The following is a 19,182-nucleotide window of genomic DNA, read 5'->3' on the forward strand; positions in this document are numbered from 1 at the left end:
CATCCCATTCAATTAACATATCATTAAAAATGGTTTTGTCCCCTCTCAGCATGTTGTGTTACCTGATAAGTCAATATATTTTCAACATAGATTTAAATGCAAAAAACAGTGAAATGTCTTCTTTGTGAACCATAAAACAGCCCAAGTTAAAAGCTATGTTTAAACTTTTAAAATAATTACATTACGGGCCATTTGCAGATCTCATACAAATCTCCTACTGTATATTTAGAACTTACATGCACTTTCAAACAAATTATTTGTTTTAAATGTTTTAACAAATTAAGAGCAAAATGGGCCTCTAAAATTACCCCTGCAATTGTGTGTGTATAAATTCCACATTTGCACATCAAAATCAAGTAACTGTAAACCCAGTTATGAGTGTTGTGTATGAAAATGTATCTTAGACATGCAAATAAAGAATTTACAAAGGCAGACTTTGTGGGGCCTGTTTGAAAATGTGGTCTGAAATGTTCCTCTGTGTGTTCTCTTCAGTATTACTCTGTTATTTTTTACCCAATTTTTTTCTTTCTATGAGCATAGGAATTCACACACCAGCTCAGACCACTGGTCCACCTAGTCTAGTAACCTTCCAGTGGCCAGTCAGAGGACAATGCAAGAAATCTGGTAGTGGATAATTATGGAATAATCTGTCCATAGAGGAAATTTCATCCTAACTCCAGTTAGTTAGTAGTTGGTTTACTCCCTGAAGTATGTATCCCGTTTTTATTCTATCTAATATAACTGAAGGTGTTCTCATTATCCATATGTCTAATCTTTTTGTAATCCTCCCAAGCACTGATATCTTGACTCAATGATATCTTGTGGCAATGAGTTACAAAGGCTAATATTACACTGTGAAAAAGTATTCCTTTTATCCATTTTTAATTTGTTGTCTTTCAATTTCACTAATGTCCCCTTTTTCTCACGTTATGGGAAAGCTCAAACAGAAGAGCCCAATTTTACCTTTACTACACCATTATTCATACACCTTTCTGACATCTCTATCTAAATGTAACAGTCCAACTCTGTTCAGTCTCTCCTCATACTGCAGTCGCTCTATGTCATTTTGGTCATCCATCTATAAACGCTTTCTATTTCTTCTATATCGCTTTTGAGATGGATAACTAGAACTGCATACTGTATCACAGATTAAAACATACCATTGATTCACATAGTGGTATTATGATACTTCCAGTATTATTTTTATCCTATTCTTTATACTTTTTAACATCTTGTTTGCTTTTTTGACCACTGCTGAACAGGTAGCAGAGGTTTTCATTCTGTAGCCCGACTTTTTCCTGAGTAGTCATAGTTAATTTAGAACTCAGCAAATTGTTCACAATTATTCCTTTCAATGAGCACCACCTTGCATTTTTCAACATTGAATTTCATCTACCATCATATTACCAGTTCAGCTTAGCTTTGTAAGATCCCTCTGAAGTTCTTCAGTTTTCTCTGGCCTTTACTAATCTGAATAATTGTAGGTTACCTGAATATTTTGCCCCCTCACTGTTCACTACCAATTCCAATCATTAATAAAAATTGTAACAAAATTCTAAATACAGTATATTCAACAAATCAGATCTGAGGCTGGGACCTCAGGGCACCTCAAAATTAAGCTTTTTCCCCTGTTTAAAATTGATCATTTATTTTTATTCTATTTTCTACTCTCTCTCAGCTAGCTCCTTTATTGCTCCCAGGAAATTCTGCAGCTCTACCAATTCATGGTCAAGGTTCCTACTTCTAATATTCTGAAATAATATTGTGTTACTTGTTTTTATATCTGGCTATTTGCTGTCTAAATTCCATGTTGGCCCTCCTAATAGGAAAATATTTTTTAAACTTTTTATTAAGGCAAAGTTACAATAAAACGCTAACATACTATACTGCAGTTACTTATTCAGGACTAGGTTAATATTTAAAGAAACTGGCTAAAGATTCTGGTTTGCTGACTGGCGACCCCTCCTCTGTTGAGCACGCCAAAAAAGGGTGACAATTTCTAAATGCATGTCCTATTTGTGGTGCTTCTCTTGTCTATGTACTTGGTGGGCAAGCTTTTCTGTTCTAAGGGCTGTCTACATTTTACTATGCCAGAATTTCATAGGAGGAGGGGTCACATTTTTTCCAATAACATGCAAGACAAAGTCTAGCACTTAACAATAAGAAGAAAATTAATGTGTTCTGTTTAAAATGCAGATGCTTTACTGGAACATTAAGTAAGCAGGTCAGGGGATCTCTAGTAAGCCGACATTTTGTCATAAAATGAATCTCTTTAATAAGTTCCACCCAAAACAGTCTAATTTCTGGACACAACCACCACATGTGCAAGTATGTTCCCCTTTCCCCAATCTGAGAATCTGGCAGAGGTCAGGGGAAGCAGCTAAGCAAATAAGCAGCTAAGCTGGAGCATCCTAGTGGCAAGTGCCCAGTGCAGGTAATGGTTCAGTAGGGGTCTGGTTCCCTGATAAACCAGAATTGGAAGCAGGTTAGGAGATGGCACCTGCTAAATTAGATGGGGAATGGGGTTGGGGCTCCTAAGGACTGTAGAGGGAGGATACAATCCCCTCTTCCTTTCCCCCTTAGCCCTCAGATGAGGGAGGGCAGTGGGGTCTCAGCAATGGTACTGAGACCTAGCCAACAGAGTAGGGGGCTGATGGCAGCCCTCCCCCACGTTGAATGGATTACAAACGAGGGATGGGCTGCACTGGATGAGTTATTACTACATCGTTCCCAGATGTGTTACTTTATAAAGTTGTGGCCTACATAAACCACATTTCTGATGTCTTGTCTTCCTTTCATCCTGAAGTGTACGGGACAAATCATTTAGCTTCTCTACAATACCTTTATCTTCCTTTAGTGATCCCTTTACTCCCAGGAAGTCCAGCAGCCCTACCAATTCACTCTCAAGTTTTCTGCTTCTAATAGTCTTAAATAATTTCTTTTTATTTGTTTTTATGTCTGTCTATTTGTAGTTCAAATTCATGTTAGCCCTCCTAATTTCCATATTCCATAACACCTGTAAGCACAGTCTATGCTCCATTCTATTTGTTTCACTGGGATTGGGGTTTCTGTTTAGCGAAGGATTCCTTTTTGTCTTGAATAACTCTTTGAATGTTGTCACTTAGTTATGCTCGTTTTTTCCTTGACTTCCTGCACACTTTTTTGTTTTGAGTTATATGCATACCTTCTGTGAATCTGGTATGGAATGCTTATGTAGCCTTCATGCTGAGTCTATGAACAGACAGATGATTCCAATACTTCTTGTGAGACATAAACTCAAGAGTTAGTACAGTTAATATGGTTATCTAATTTTTCAGCCATACTGATTCTAAAAACATTACTGGCCAAACAAATACACCACATCTTAGACAATCAGAGTGGGAGGAACAAAAGTATTCACATCTCATCATCTTAAGGGGCTTTCCCCGGTGACCCAGATACCTGATTTCTAGAATATTTTTTGTCTCCTTTTAGCTATGAATTGCCTTTGAGTTTTTGTCTAAACTGGACTACTTGTAGGGAATGCTTCCTTTGTTTATTCAAAGACCACCCAGAGAAAACAAATGATGATAACTTTCCAGTCTATGAAACTTTAAGAAAATGTTTCTCTCTTTTTCCATTCTTTTTAAATTTCTTCCTCTTCTAGACGTCACCATCCTTACAACTTTTACTTCAGAGGGAAACTGAGTTATTCATGTGACTACTACTCTAACAATTAGCCAGCAAGGGGATGGAGATATGGCAGTGGAATGTCCGTACATGCAAAGTGCCCTACGGTATTTACTATCTCCATACAGGACTGCCTTTGTTGCATTCTTCTCCATACTTACAGATCTATAAGTACATTAAAAATGATAAATGTTTGGATATGTGAACAACCTTGTACTGAAAATCCTTTTCTGCTTGTAACCTATAGTTCACATTAAAAAGTCTGCTGTTAGGCTGTCAGAAACGTAATGAACTTCCAGAAATACACTTCCCAGCCAATTCCCAAAAGGCACATACCATATACATTTCTAAAAAGCTTGGAGGGATGCAACTGCCAGCTCTGAGTGGGCTTCATAGCTAGCACGCTCCCCAAAGACACATCACAATTAAAATAAAGTTTTTAAAAATGTGCCAGCCCTCTAATGAAATATCATAGCACTGGTCTATAGGGTACTATTGGTCAGTGTAGCAGTAGCTTATTTGCTTCTTCTGACTGGCTTTGGAGTGGATACACACTGCTGGCATATGTCTTAATAGCCACTGAAAATAGCTTTTAAAAGTACTTTTGCTTGTGGTCAGAGAAAGCCAGTTAGGCTGCATAAACTTTCTGTTCAGATTGGAAACACTCAATCTTCCATGTTCACATGGGTTTAAATTTTCATTCAACCTATTCACATTAAAAGAAGAGCTGCAGTAAACAGTCTGATATCCAAACTCTATACATATGCACTTCCTGATGATTAGTGAATTTAAATATTTGTCATTTAGTCTCTTCATATTGTGCGACATCTCAGTCTCCCCTCCTACTCTCTTCTTCATAAAGAGATTAAATCTACACTGCCAAGGTGCAAAAAAATTCAAACTCACCAAAGATGGAAATTAAAGTTGGAGATCAGAAAGAATGAGAGAAAACACAGGGAGCAGGGTCAAGGGATTAAGTATCCAGCCCAAAAGAACCCCAATCTGTGCCAGGAGAAAGTGAAACAGCAACTCACTGACATCATTTTCATTGATACCCTTTCATTACCATTGATATAATTAAACTTGATAACAGAGGTATTACATACACGCGCATGCGCGCATTGAGAAAGAAGAAGAGAACGTGTATAAATATTCCTTTAATTTTAATTAAACTCGCCTAATTGTTACAAGCTTGGCAAGATTTTAATTTTATTTTTGTATTAACGAGCTTGCTTGCTCGCTCAAAGCTGTATTAAAACCTTTCTCTTTCTTTCTTTTTGAGCTTCTTTCACCCCACAATTTCTATGAAATAAAACACAACAAAAATATTTAAATTACTATTTCCACATACCTGAATTTGCCACATGCCATTCCCTTAATTTAGGCCACTACTCACAGTATCATAATAAGAAGCATTCTGTTAAAATATGCCCACCCAGAGCTCAGTAGTCTTTGAGTGCTAGATAAAATCATTCTACGAGGCTAATGAAGACAGAAACTCTGCCTGTAACAATATTAAGTTTGTTTTCTCTAGTGATTCGAAGAGGTGAGCAATCTGTCAGTAATACACTGAGTGAAATTACTTGTCTTGTAGGAATTCCTGCTGACAGTCACTCACTCACCGTGCTGACCCAAACACCTACCTGCTGACAAACAAATTACAGTGTCTACCTTTGAAAAGGTAACTAGCTGATTTTAATTTTGATTGGTCTCACTGAATCTCTTTCGTGTTTACCCAATTCCCATTCTTCCTTGGGTTAAAAAAGAAAGGAAAATCCAATGGCTTTTGCATTTGAAAAAATTATTATTGCCTACATCCGAGAATGTTATGTCAGATAAAACTGTTAAAGTGTGTCTAACCAACATTAAGAGTGGCAGCCCTGCCAGTGACTGACTGGGTGAGTGAACACATTACCGAGACAGCATTGTAGGAATTAATTTTCTTCAATAAAGTGATTTTTAAGGCTCATATATTTCACAATCTAAACATATGTCACTGTTTCATAAACAAAATAAATGGATTAAAATAATACATTACCAATATGCTGACACATGGAGATATTTTAATTAGAAATATTTACGCTGTGTGATATTTAACTGCTATATTTGCTGAAGAGGAGCATGCATCATTTAATAAGAAGACATAAGGCAGGTATATCACTTTACATGATGTGGTAACAGAGTGGGACCAAATCACCTTCAGTCAATGCTAAGACTATCTGACCACATTAGCCTCAATAAAAAATTGCTTTAAGGTTACAACTTAGAGGAAACTCCATACAGAGAGGCAGTCCACTAAAACAACTTTTTCATTGAAATAATAAGTCACTAAGACTCTAGTTCAAGAGAATAATATTTCTTCATAAACAGTCACATTTAACGTCTTAGTTATTTAAAGGCCATATTTACATGACTGTCGCATTACATTGGCCTCTTTCCTGCACATTCTTCTTGACTTACTTTAAGGACCAGCACTAAAATAGCTGAGGAAAGCAAATGTCAACTGTGTTCTGAAATTTATATGTGTGAGAGAATTGGTATAAGTAGAAATGTAATATATTGTTTACTGTACTGAGTGCCCTCTGTTCTCTAGAGGTCAAAAGCACTGTAACCTCAGAGTTACAGTTTCTGATTGTTCCCAGGGTTAAATACATTATCAAAATTAATGGTTCAAACCCCTCAACCTTCAGATATATGAGTATTCATGCCTCCATCTGCTGAACTGTTCAACTAAAAATAGCATTCTTTGGCCTTCACTCTACTAATATTGTGCCCCTGAGGCACACTGTGCAATGCTTCAGCAGTGCATTGGATCTGCACCCAGCGGTGTAACAAAAGGTCATTTACTTTGTCTGCAATTAGGAAGAAAGATAAAGGAAGAATAGAGATAGACAAATGTGTATTTGGTTACAATTTTAAAACTCTTTCTCTTTACTTGATTATAATACTTCAGGCTTCCAGAACACAGCTGCAACCATAGTTAAGACTTGCCAAGGCTCATTAATGTTATAAGTGATAAACTTTGAAGGACAAATTACACAACTAGATCAGGAGAAAAAGTTATGAACCATAGGTTTTATGGAGCTCACTTTGTTTAGGAATAACTCCAGCTAACATAATTGTAATGCTTCATTACTATCAACAGTTTATCAGAAATTGTTGACAGAGTTGCGACATTTCCTTCTTTACCATATAAACTCCTTTGTAGAAATACCCAAAAATGAAAGCAGATTTTTAAACAATAAAGAACATGCTGTAACATTTTCCCTCTCTTTTGGGGACTTTGCACAAGATTTAATGCAGTCAGGTCTGCTGGGACAGCTGAGTTGTGTGTCAACTAAGCTGATACGAGATTTCCTAGTAATAGGACTGCCAGGACTGCTGTGAAAGCTCGGGAAAAGCTGCCTGATGAGCAAACTCACTCTTTTAAATCAGGTTCACCATGAACATGAGCCTCCAGGAGATTTTAATTAAAATGAGTGCAAACTTTTAAAAAGTAGGAGGAAAAAATCAAGGTGGCAAGAAAGAAGAGAGATTACAGAGAAGGATATAAAAAGGAACAGTGAGGGGGCAATGATTTGCAAGTTTCATCGCTCTCACCAATTAGAGCAACAGGCATGTGTTGTACAGATACATCAGCAATGGTACACAACCACTATGCATACCTACCACATGTGTATGTGGTACTGTATTTGCAAACTACCCAGCAGAAGGCAGATTTGGGTAGATTCACTCACATATGCTTGAAGCTGAAAGGGTGAACAGAAACACCTTGAAATGGTGCCACACAGATTGCCATGAACACATCAGTCCAGCACTCTGCTCACTGTACTGACTCCCCACTGAATACACTCCAGTCCCAGGTCTCAGTCATGATATTCAGAACCCACCATAGCTACAGCTACACCTGAGTTGTAAAGAGTTTATTTTTATATTTTATTTTACAACGAGATAGCTAAGGTTGTAAAAACGTAGTGTATACAGGGCAAGATGTAGCTTTACTTCAGTGTAGCTGTTCAAGGTGAACTTTTCTTGCTAGTGTACACCGGGATCCTGGGATTGGTCCTAGTTACCTGAGAGATCTCTGGTGCCCCTGAAGGTGGGTCACCTGTGGTGGCGTGTAGAGTTCAGACCTGTATGCCCAGCTAGCACAGGTATAAATAGTGGTGTAGACGGTGAGACACTGGGCTTGTCTTCATTACAGTTTTTTAACAGGATAAGCCACAAATGTCTGTAATCTGGAACAAGTATATGAGGAGGGTCTGCACTAGCCTTTACAAATGTTTGAATTACCTTGAGTTAATTGGCAATCAATGAATCCATTGTTACAACACAGACCTTCTGTGTGAAGTAGCTGCTATTATTATGTGATGTGGCTGGAGAGTTCAAAAGTTCACACTTATAGCAATGAAGTGTTCCGAATGCTGGTCAGAACAGAGAGCTACCTACTGTATCTAGGAGCAGACTCTAGTTTGTGAATGTAAAATTAAAAATAAAAGCACTTGTTTCACACAAACTCTCTTGCACTAAATACAGAATCACAGAAATGTAGGACTGCAAGAGACCTTCTAGTCCATCTTCCTGTGCTGAGGAAGGACCATGTATATACCTGGACCAACCCTGACAGCTGTTCTTAAAACACTCCAATGACGGGGATTCCACAACCTCCCTTGATAACCTACTCCAGTACTTAACTAGCCTTATAGTTAGAAAGTTTTACATACCTAATATCTAACCTAAATCTCCCTCGCAGCAGATTAAGGTGGTTACTTCTCATCCTTCCTTCAGTAGACATGGAGAACAATTGATCACTGTGCTGTTTATATGAATCCTTAACATATTTGAAGACTGTTAGCAGTTCACCTCTCAAGAGTAAACATACCCAGTTTTTTTAACCTTTCCTCATAGCTCAGGTTTTCTAAACCTTTTATCATTTTTGTTGCTTTCCCCTGAACTCTCTCCAACTTGTCCACATCTCTTTTAAAGTAAGGCACCCAAAACTGGACAGAATATTCCATCTGAGGCCTCACCAGTGCCAAGCAGAGCAGGACAATAAAATCCTGTGTCTTACATAATGACACTCCTGTTAATACAACCCAGAATGATATCATTTTACTCGGCTGCATTTCATTATTGACTCATATTGAATTTGTGATCCACTATATCCCCCAATCCTTTTCTGCAATACTACTGCCTAGCGAGTTATTCTATATTTTGTACTCGTGCATTTGATTTTTCCTTCCTAATGCAGTCCTTGTCTTTATTGAATGTCACCTTGTTGATTTCAGACTAATTCTCCAATTTATCAAGGTCCTTTTGAATTCTAATCCTGTCCTCCAAAGTGCTAGCAACCCCTCACAGCTTGGCGTCATCTGCTAATTTTATAAACATACTCTCCATTTTCAAAGTCATTTGTGAAAATATTGAATAGTACCAAGCCAGGACCCTTTGTGACACTACTAGATACATCCTCCCAGTTTGACAGTGAACCGCTGATAACTCTTTGAGGTCACTTTCTCAAACAGCTGTACACCCACTTTATAGTGGTTTCATCTACACCACATTTCCCAAGTTTGCTTATGAGAATGTCATGTGGAACTGTGCCAAAAACTGTCTTAAGATCAAGATAAATCATGTCTACCACTTCCTCCCTATCCATTTGGGTTGGTTTGGCATGATTTGTTCTTGACAAATCCATATTGGCTATCATTTATCAAACTATCATACTCTTAGGTGATTGTTTAATAAATTGTTCCAGTATCTTTCAAGGTATCCAAGTTAGGCTGACTTGTCTATAATTCCCTGGCTTCTCTTTGTTCCTGTTTTTAAAGGCAGTTCTATGTTTGCCTATCTCCAGTCCTCTTGGACCTCACTATACTCTACAGGCCCCAGGTGTTGTTGACATACAGCAGGAAACACCAGTCAAATGTCACCTGCAGATTTCTATTGGCCAGGGGAATACCTTTTTAGGGGGAGCTTTCAACCTGCTTATGGCTAGTCATAGATGGGAAGACAACAGGTCTGAAGATCTAGCTCCCCCCTCCTTTTTTTTTTCAATTAAAGAAATGGTACAACGGAAGAAGGTTAAGTAAAATGGCTATTTGTATATTGATCTTGCAATACCTTGCTATTCTACTGTATCCTTATTGTACAAATAAACCCAAGTCTAACATAAGCAAAACTGAGTTTTCACAGGTTTACTTGCAAATAGTTACATACATCTGCCATTCTTTCCTCTCATGTTGCTCGTTTTCTGCACATTTTAACTTTGAAAGCCTTTGACTGCTACTCCGTTATTTATGACATTATTGTAGCTTTTCTTGTTAAATTAAACATCAATCGCCACGAAAAACTGGCTAATAATTTGGTGTGCAAATCATTTTCGCATAACATTTAGTTCCATATATGGTGAAAACAAATAAATGACCTAGCCAGGGACCAAACCCAGAACCCTCACTGCCCCTGGCATCTGAGCAGCTTAATGCATGGAAAGGTTGAGATTCCATAAATACAGAAACCGAGAGTTGGCAATTTATGAAACAGTTGTCACCATACTGTTTGAGAGAAAAAGCAACTGAAAGAAAAAGTAAAAAGAAACAACAAAGCATATTTTTCCGATATACACAATGCCCCAGCTATAGCTCATGTAGTTCACTTACAGGGAGAGAGTCAAAGGAAAATAAAGTTGGAAAAGATCTCTGAACAATCTCCTGACAACTGGTCATATAATTAAAAAAAATTATTCATTCAGTTGACATAAAACACACAGTACAAAGTCATAATGTTGTCTTTCTTTCACAGCATGCTGTTATATTTTCAGTATGGTAAGTATATAAGGTGTTAATTCTTCTGGGCTATGCTTAAAAAATTATTTAACATTCAGACTATTATTTAGCATACAGCTGGTTAGTGGTTAGCAGTTTTCCTCTAAAGTGTTGGCTTCTGTCCCACATTTTTTTGTTCTGGCACATACCTGGAGCTGTAAAGGGCTGAGTCCAGAAGCAGCAGCAGCTGCCATTGTTGATGGAATGAACTGCACAGGGTAGTTATCACCTGTCGAGGAGAACAATGCATACAGGTTTAGACAATGAGCAGAGAATAGCAGCAGGCAAGTGCAAACATGGACCTAGCATTGCCTGTGCTCCACAACACTGCTCTAAGCTCAACAACACTCCTCTAAGCTCAAACATCTGCAAAAACAAAAGGTTTAGCTGGGCACAGACTTGCAGTGCTACCTTGGAACTTTTTGTTACCAGATAGCTGGTAGGCAAACTGGCAAAACATAAATGTGATGCTCATGATTTTTATTAAAGGAGTAAATGTGCAATTTAAGCATGTACACTCTATTACAAATCATAAAACATAACAGTGCTTAGGATAAAGTTAAATAACTTTCAAAAATACTGATTGAAAGATATAATATGGTCTACTCTAGATCTTGGAGCTGGGGCCCAATCCTGAGACATACTGAATACCCTCTAAAGATAATGGGAGATGCAGTTGTTCAAAATCTCTGGGAATCAGGCCTTATGATTTTTGTGTTCTGTTCCCTGCTCTGTCATTGACTCATTGCGTGACAAGTTCTGGAACTTCTCTGTGACTTAAGTTTTCTCATCTCTAAAATGAGGATGGCAATACTTCCTCATCTCAAAGGGCTGCTGTGAGGATTAACCGATATTGGTAAAGTGCTTTGAGATGCCCATATGAAAGGTATTTTAATCATAGCAGATTTTTTATTGAAAAGATTATATGAAACTTTCACAGCATGTGAACAGCACAAAAACTTAATTTCTACATAACATTTTAGATCTCAACACAGGGAGGTGCTGATTACCCTCAGTTTCTGAGAGCTTAAGGAACTCAGCATCCTTAGATAACTTAAATAATTGTGCATTTCAATTATGATTAAGATGCTGAAAAATAAGATATGTTGTCTATCTGAAATGAGCGCTGAAACTTTGCGTATCCTAACATTCTATAGGCACTCCCACTTCCAAGCCACTGCAATGATCCCTGTCATATAGTAACATTAACATGCTTAGTCAATGTAAAGGATGAAGATAGGCAAAGAAAATAGTTTAGCAGTGGAACTGTGGAACCTGTAATATAAAAATTAATACAGTGATGGATAAATTACACTATAACCATGATTTAATAGAGTATCACTTTGGCTCTGGCTCCTTATTTAAAGTCAGTGTTATGTACTATCTCTAGGCTATATTTTAATAGGCTGCTCCTCTGAACATTTTTTATATTTATAATAATCAGATTGTTTTCAACTTTTTTTACATTGAAAGTAGAATGTAATAATGAAGACACAATGTAAAGGGATCCAGAATAATATAGTGAGGAAATTCCAAGGGATGTTTTTTTCCAAATATACATTAATACCTGAAGCCGTCACAAAGTCATTGGATTCGTTGGAATTGTTTACCACCTGAAGTGCGACTATACTCAGCCAGCTCAGTATAAATGTTAAATTGCTTTCACTTTTTAACAAATTGTGAGTTTTTAATCCACAAGGTCTCTTTGCATCATATCCATAATACCTCATCAGACCATTGAGCACAGTATGTGCTTGTACACAGTCCAGTAACAATTGGCTTCTGATTGCATATGGAGCTCTGCTACAATGCATTCACTAACACTATATTGTGCTGGTATCCTATGGAGTAATGTTCAAAATATCTGATCTTATTTTTCCCCCTTCCATGAGGTTGATTTTAGTTTGCAGTGTTTTTTTTTAAACAACAACTAAATTATTTTCTGATAGTACAAGACTGTCTCTTTATGTTTAAATAATTCTGCTTATCTCCTTGATATCTAAACTAAATTATCTGAATAAAGAATATCCTAATCTAAATTAAATAATGTTTCTTTGGTAAATATCTTACCAGATTTAAAAAAAATCACAAAGATGTTGAATTAAATGATGCTTTAAATGGGGGGGGGGAAATAACCATTCAAGCTATCAGCATGGACTGCCTTGCAGAACATTTTGGAGGCATTCTTTCTTTAAATATCATGAATTATTCATTCCCGTTCCACACAGTAATCTCTCTCCCCCTCCCTCCACTTTTTAAGTTCAATACCAGTTGCTTTATTTGTACTAAAACATTTTCCATGTCAAACATATTTTTTAAAAAATCAAACTCTAAAAGAATTCCCTGCGGCACTCCTTTTTCACAGCTGTCATGCTTCTATGGTTTGAAATAGCTAGAATATATATATATATATATATATATATATATATATATATATTTGGCTTCACTGTTAATTTATTAGTTTCTCTACCACACCCTGGCTCACCTGCTGCTACAAACAGTGTTTCCCTTTTCTTGATGAAAAAATATGAATTCATGTTTATGGGTTTAAAAAAAAAATCGTGTTGTCTCTTTTTTTGGGGTCAAATTTGAGCATTTTAAAGTAATCCATGCATGGTTAAATCCTAGTATATTGTAGTATCGTTATTCTGAGAACAAAACTTAATACCTCCAGAGCTAGGGAATGCTTTGCTGACACCCAGTAGTAAAAGCAGAACAAAGGTACTTCCCCTCCCCCATGCCTCAAGGAAAGCGAGCACTCAGGGCATGGACTGGTTTTAATTTTTAATTATAGAAGATACATATTTTCCCCCTCTAATTTTCTCCATGCAAGAATGGATCAAGAAGCTTCTCGGTAGCTGTCTTGGCAAGAAATCAGTCAACATGTTGTAGCAATTTTTTTCAAATTTGTTTCTGGATTTGGAATGCTTGCGTGAGGACCCATTCTTTTTAAATTTGTAGAAAGGAAGACACAACATGTTGAAACAGGTCTGCTTGAGGTACCGGTGTATACTGGCCTTTGATAATGAGGGAGTGAGAAGAATGCCTGAAGAAGAAAATCTGAACCATCCTTCTCATTTTACAAACTGCTCTCTTCAATCTTCCTGCTTTGTTGATTGTCTATTTATGTTTGACTGCTATTGTTTATAAATAAATTGGTGTTTACAAGCCATACAAAACTTTGCAAGACTTTTGTTTCACTTGTCAGATTGGGCAACATTTCTAACTGAATAAAGGCAGCTCACAGTTGTACCACATTGTTCTGCATCTAGAACAACTAAATATCTCTTACATAGTTTGTCTTGGATTCAGCAATGAAGCTCATTTCATCTTACTCACAAGAGGAGAGACTTGCTTTTAGGATCGAGGTTTGGTGGCCTGTGAGGCAGGAAACCCGGAATGGACAAGTCTGTTAGATTCATTTTCTCCTCAGTTTTGCCACTTCTCTTTGTTTTTAACACATTTTGAAAGACATATGGCTCAGTCACTCCATCTTGCAGGTATGCCGGATATTTACTCATTTTGGTAAATATACTTGAAATTCTATAGACATCTGAGATGGGGTTGGAAACTGACATTTGTGCACTTTCCAATGGTAATAAAGAGTCTGAGGAGAGTTTGCAGCTATCTCTACTTCATTGCATCACAGTGTTCCTATTTTGCATCAAGGTTACAAAGCTGATGCCTGGTCCTGCAGTCTTTGCCTAAGATGGGAGTTTTGTTTATGTAAGGACATTAGGATTAGTCAAGCTGTTAATAAAGACAATAGGCTATGGAGATACTATGGAGAGTCTAATCCATACAATGACAATAGTTGTGCTACTGTGTGGGACAGGTATCACCAAGGCAGTGTCATATTGCGATCTTGACCCCTCAGTAAATGCAGTTGCAGTGACAAGCATTTGCCTATGGTAAAAAAGTGGAACTCACAGGTGAAACTGTTCATCTGGCTACTACTGGTACTACTGTTAAGTTAGGTTTTAGACTGAGCAACATATGTATTGGTATAGTGATTCCTGAGGCTACTGATTCATGGTTCCAACCAGGAGAAGCCAAAAGGAAACGTTTGAAGAATTTTAATGGAGTCTTACGGAATTTCCGCTAGGAACAAGACTCTCATTGGTTTGTTTTAAGCACCTCTGCCACTCAGAGATGTCCGGCCACTTCACTAAGTAGAACTGTGCAATGATTGGATGCCAACAATAAGAGTGGCTCATTGAGAATACACACGCTGTTTTAACATTTCAAACTACTATTAACATTTTATGAAAGGACGTCTCCAATAACTGGAAACAGAAACAAAGGGTAACAATCAAAGATGTCAAGATGCCAGTCATTTAGATTAGCTAGGCATGTAATTTGAGGAAGTTATTATGGGTTTTCAACAAACATTAAAAGTTGTGAGAACTGTCTGAAGTTCAGTCTGGTAACTATGGGTTTGAATCTCCCTTCACTTTCATCGGCTTTACACCAATGTATTTCCACTGATTTCCAGAGTTATTCCTGATTTACCCCAGTGTAACAGAGGAGAATCAGCCCAAAGGTGTTTTTGCTACTCACAGCGACCAGGAATAATAATTCCTGTTTTTACATTTCTCTGTATGGCAAACATAATGAACAGCAAAGTGCTCCAGTTAGGCAGATAGAAGTCATTTCTCAATATTTCTAATCAAAATTTGTATAAACTTTATGCATGAGATATGAGTAATTGCTTTGAAATACACGATAGCATGTTAGTCAAACAAATGCAAGATCAGGTTTCACAATCTACATCCCTTGATTTAGATAAACCCTAAACTACCAAAAGTTCCTAACTTTACTAGTCTATCTCATTGCATCTCGTATATCTGAAAAAGAACTGTTGCAACACACGTTTGTCAGAAGTCTCTATCTAGCAGAAATTATCCCTGGCCTTCTAAGCTACGTAGATTGCAAAAAATGGCAATGCAGGCAGCTAATGTATTCCCAAAGCAGGTCAGCTCCCACTCAGCCATGAACAGAAAGAAGGAGCATAGCTGCTTACAGAATGGCCTGACTCCTGTTTACAATTAATCCATATCCATGGTCTTTCCTTATCCTCCTTTCCCGCTCTCTCACAAAGGTCATGAAACCTGCAGGAGGTAATACCTTGACTCAGTGCAAGGGGAAGAACTCTCCTACACAGTGCCCAAATCAGTGGATAGGAAATAACTCATGACTCAGGATAGGGCATTGCAAGGGTCTCAGTGACCATGTTCAGTGATGTTCCAACCTGATAACATTCCTATAAGCCTGAATACATGTGGCAGTCAAGCTAAATCAAATCTCTTATTCTGTGCTGGAGGAAGGGGGAGTACTGGATGGCTGTAGAAGTCCAGCACCTACATTGCCGATCAATTCCAAGCAGAAAGTACAGTGCTTACCATTAAAAGGTCAGCATTTGCCCATCTGCTAATAGCACAGTTCTTCCGCTGTAATTAGAATGCAAAATAACCAGTGCAAAATAACTGTGTAGAGTCTCTTGGCAAATATTGGCTTTCTAACAGCTGCCACTCCAAGCATCCCACTGGAATATGGTGCAACCTCCATAGCCATGTACTCTGGGAGGCTCATCAAGCGCCTGCAGGTCAGTTGTCATAACAATTTTAGTTGCACAGCGCCCCCAAGTTTTAATTAATCCTGTATACAGTATAAATACTGAAAGAAATATGTATGAAAAATTAATTAGGTGATCTATGCAGCTCTGATTTCTCAATTAGTACTTACCATGCTGGAAAATTACATTATACCACTTAGAGATACATAAAGGAGCATGGGACTTCATTTTCCCCCCTATGTATTTATTACTTGTGATGAGTGTCTGCTAACATTGGCCTGGTTCATCCCCTGGAACTCCAGTGTTTGGAGAGAAGGGCTATGCACCCTTCTACAATGACTACTGGCTGCATGCAGAAGGGAATTCTTTTCCTAGCAGATTTTGGTAGGAACTGTAGCCTGTACATTTTGCAGGGTCTCCCCCAACCTTTCCAAGAGCAAAGCTTCACAAGGGAAACGACACAGAGCTTTGGTCTCTCCACTGGGTTTTTCCATGAAGTGGCATGATCTGGCTCAGTCTTTTATAAGAATAGCTTTTTTTTTTTTGTTAGGATAGTACAGAATTTTGAGCCAAATTCACAAAAGACCTCACCCTTCCTTAAGCAACTAAACAAAGTAGCCAGATTTTCAAAAGTGCTCCGCACTCAGTAGCTCCTGTTATTACAAGTGGAAGAGTTGGGAGCTGAAAACTTTTGAAAATCTGTCCCTCTGTGCTTCCCAAATGAAAAGGAGAGCTAGCACTGTAAACATATTGCCTTGCCTAAATGAAAAAAGGTGGAAATTAAAAAGCAAGTGAACAAGCAACTGAGAAGAAAAATTTTAATGTTTAAAGGGTTGTCTGTTTCTTTTCTTTAAAAATATAAGTGAGTTTGGTGCTCAAATTAGATTTATAGTCCTGGAGATGAAAGTTTTCTATTTACTCATGGAAGATGTAAAGCACAAATAGCAGCAGTGCAAATTCCCACAAAGTCCCTCAGTGCTGACCTAGAGGAACAACCTCTAAGAAAGATAGTGAAGAAAGATAGTGTAGTTTTGTCTCCATTTTCATTATTTCCTAAACCTCTCTACTGAGATTGCCAAAAAAGCGGGGGGAGGGGGGGGGGAGGAGAGGGGAACTCTAATCAATAGCAATTGTGATTTTTTTTTAAATGATGAGAGCTGTCCAACAGAAACACAGCCAGCTACTTTAGCAATATGTGCTATAGAACTTTATAAATACATTAAAATATAAACATGTTCATTTCACACAAGCCACTGAACAGTGTCAGATCATAGTGACTTGTGGTTTCTACCAAGCTGAGCTGGATTCAAACCAGTAACCTAGTAGTGAATAGTTTCATCCCATTAGCGATGTCCTGAGACACCCACGCCTCCATTTTAGTCAGTTACTCGAATATTTTAATATTTGTTATACACATTTTTTCTTCATTCACAAGAGTAATAAAATGGCCTGAAGCCATATCACCTTGTATTGTGAGATGAGAGGACAAAAGGAAAGCAGCGAGGCCTTGGGGGAGTTCTGAAGAAACCTATATGCTGCAGTAAAAGATGTTGGTGACAGATAGGTGGCACTCTTCCTTTTGAGTCAGTACTGAACCAATTCACTTACATAGCCTGAAAAGATACTAGTGGAGGTGTCGTCTTTGAGATGAGAAGTAAAGCCCAGGTCCTGATCATTAGTGGCCATTAAATCCCCAGTTCAGGAAAGCCTCTCTAATCAGGAAAAATAAAATCAATCAGATTAAAGCACGTGCTTTGGTGCTTTTCTGAATGAGGGTGTATAAGAGTAAGGGTGTTAACCCTGGTGTCCTGGACAAATTCAAAGTTTGATCATTATATTCTGCCTCTCTATGCACGCCACAGACTTCAGATGGAAAAGATAATCTTCGTTTTCTGTCCCAAACTGTTGTGAAATGTTGCTGAGTGCAGTTAAACAGTTACATGCCAGCGATGGCTGAATTTCAGAGGTGGATGAACTCTTCTCCCTGCATAGGTTGTGCATCAATTTGCTAAGTTTGTGAAGTGCTTTGGGGGTTTTCAGGCTGAAAAAAGTGAGATATAGAAGTAAGATAATTATCAGAAAGAGACTTTTTGTTTCCAAAGAGGAATGATTCTCCTTCACCCAGAATAAAGACACAAAATGAAATGGGACAAATGGAAATGCTTGCTGAAATCCAATTTGGCACCATTTCATATAACATTTAAGTAAATTTACTTGAAGAGATTTTAGGCTCAATCTTACTTTTATTTAATAGGTTGTTCACATCTTATATTTTATGAAGCTTTTACTTTGGACTTGATCCTGCTCCTGCTGAAGTCAACTGCAAAAATCCCATTGACTTTAGTTGAGGCTGGATCAATCCTTTACTTTGAAATTTCCCATTTAAAATCCAAAGAAAGTGTTATACTCAGATTTTGTGGTTAATATTCATCAGGTTAATATGCTAAAGAGAGCTTGGCAGGGAATATTATTAATGAGCAAAATAAGGTTGCAGCTTCTGGGCTGAGGTCACTTACAAAGAATGTACAAATGAAAATAAGGTTGACTTTTATTTACTTAACTATCTTCTTACATTGAATTCCTTTGGCAACATGTCTTTAAACATTTAAAACCCTGTTTACAAGAAGGCTCTGAAAGTAGCTTCAAACCATTATATCCCTAATTGAATTCCCCAGGAGTCCAGTAAACTCAGAGGAATAAAGAAAGAAATCATAACATTTGCTAAATCATCTCAAAACATATTTCACTGCAAAGGTTATGTGACCTGTTCCAAGTCTGAATGATAATTGGGATTGAACTACTGAAACCTTTATTATTCAGATTGAAATCAAACAGAAAGTTGCCCGTTAGAAGCATGCTAATTAAATTATACCTGCCTTTTGCTTTTATTGCTAATTAAGGGTAAGCATTTTTGCATAAAAGACAAGTATGTGTACATGCTTCAGATAAGACGTGCAATAAAAGAAGTATTAAGAATCAGGGTGTGCCAAATGCAAATTGGTAGGCAAGTGGGTCAATAAATTCAGAGCAGTTGATTTTGTGGGCTACAGAAGTGAAATTAATATGGGGCTCAGTTACCAATCTTCCAATTATCCCCTATAAACTCGGAAGATA

The 19,182-nt window shown here is 37.6% G+C and overlaps 1 protein-coding gene across 9 annotated transcripts in view; it reads right to left on the reverse strand.

The window, feature by feature from the left end:
* SOX6 (SRY-box transcription factor 6) overlaps positions 1 to 19,182 on the reverse strand; it is a 459,030-nt gene that overhangs the window by 90,330 nt on the left and 349,518 nt on the right. For all 9 annotated transcript variants that reach the window (XM_065404484.1, XM_065404489.1, XM_065404492.1 and 6 more), the window contains one exon: positions 10,643 to 10,722. In XM_065404484.1, the coding sequence (XP_065260556.1) occupies positions 10,643 to 10,722 (80 nt within the window). The remainder of the gene's footprint in view (positions 1 to 10,642; positions 10,723 to 19,182) is intronic.

This window comes from Emys orbicularis, chromosome 4 (genome assembly GCF_028017835.1).
Source record: "Emys orbicularis isolate rEmyOrb1 chromosome 4, rEmyOrb1.hap1, whole genome shotgun sequence".
Taxonomy (NCBI): Eukaryota; Metazoa; Chordata; order Testudines; family Emydidae; genus Emys; species Emys orbicularis.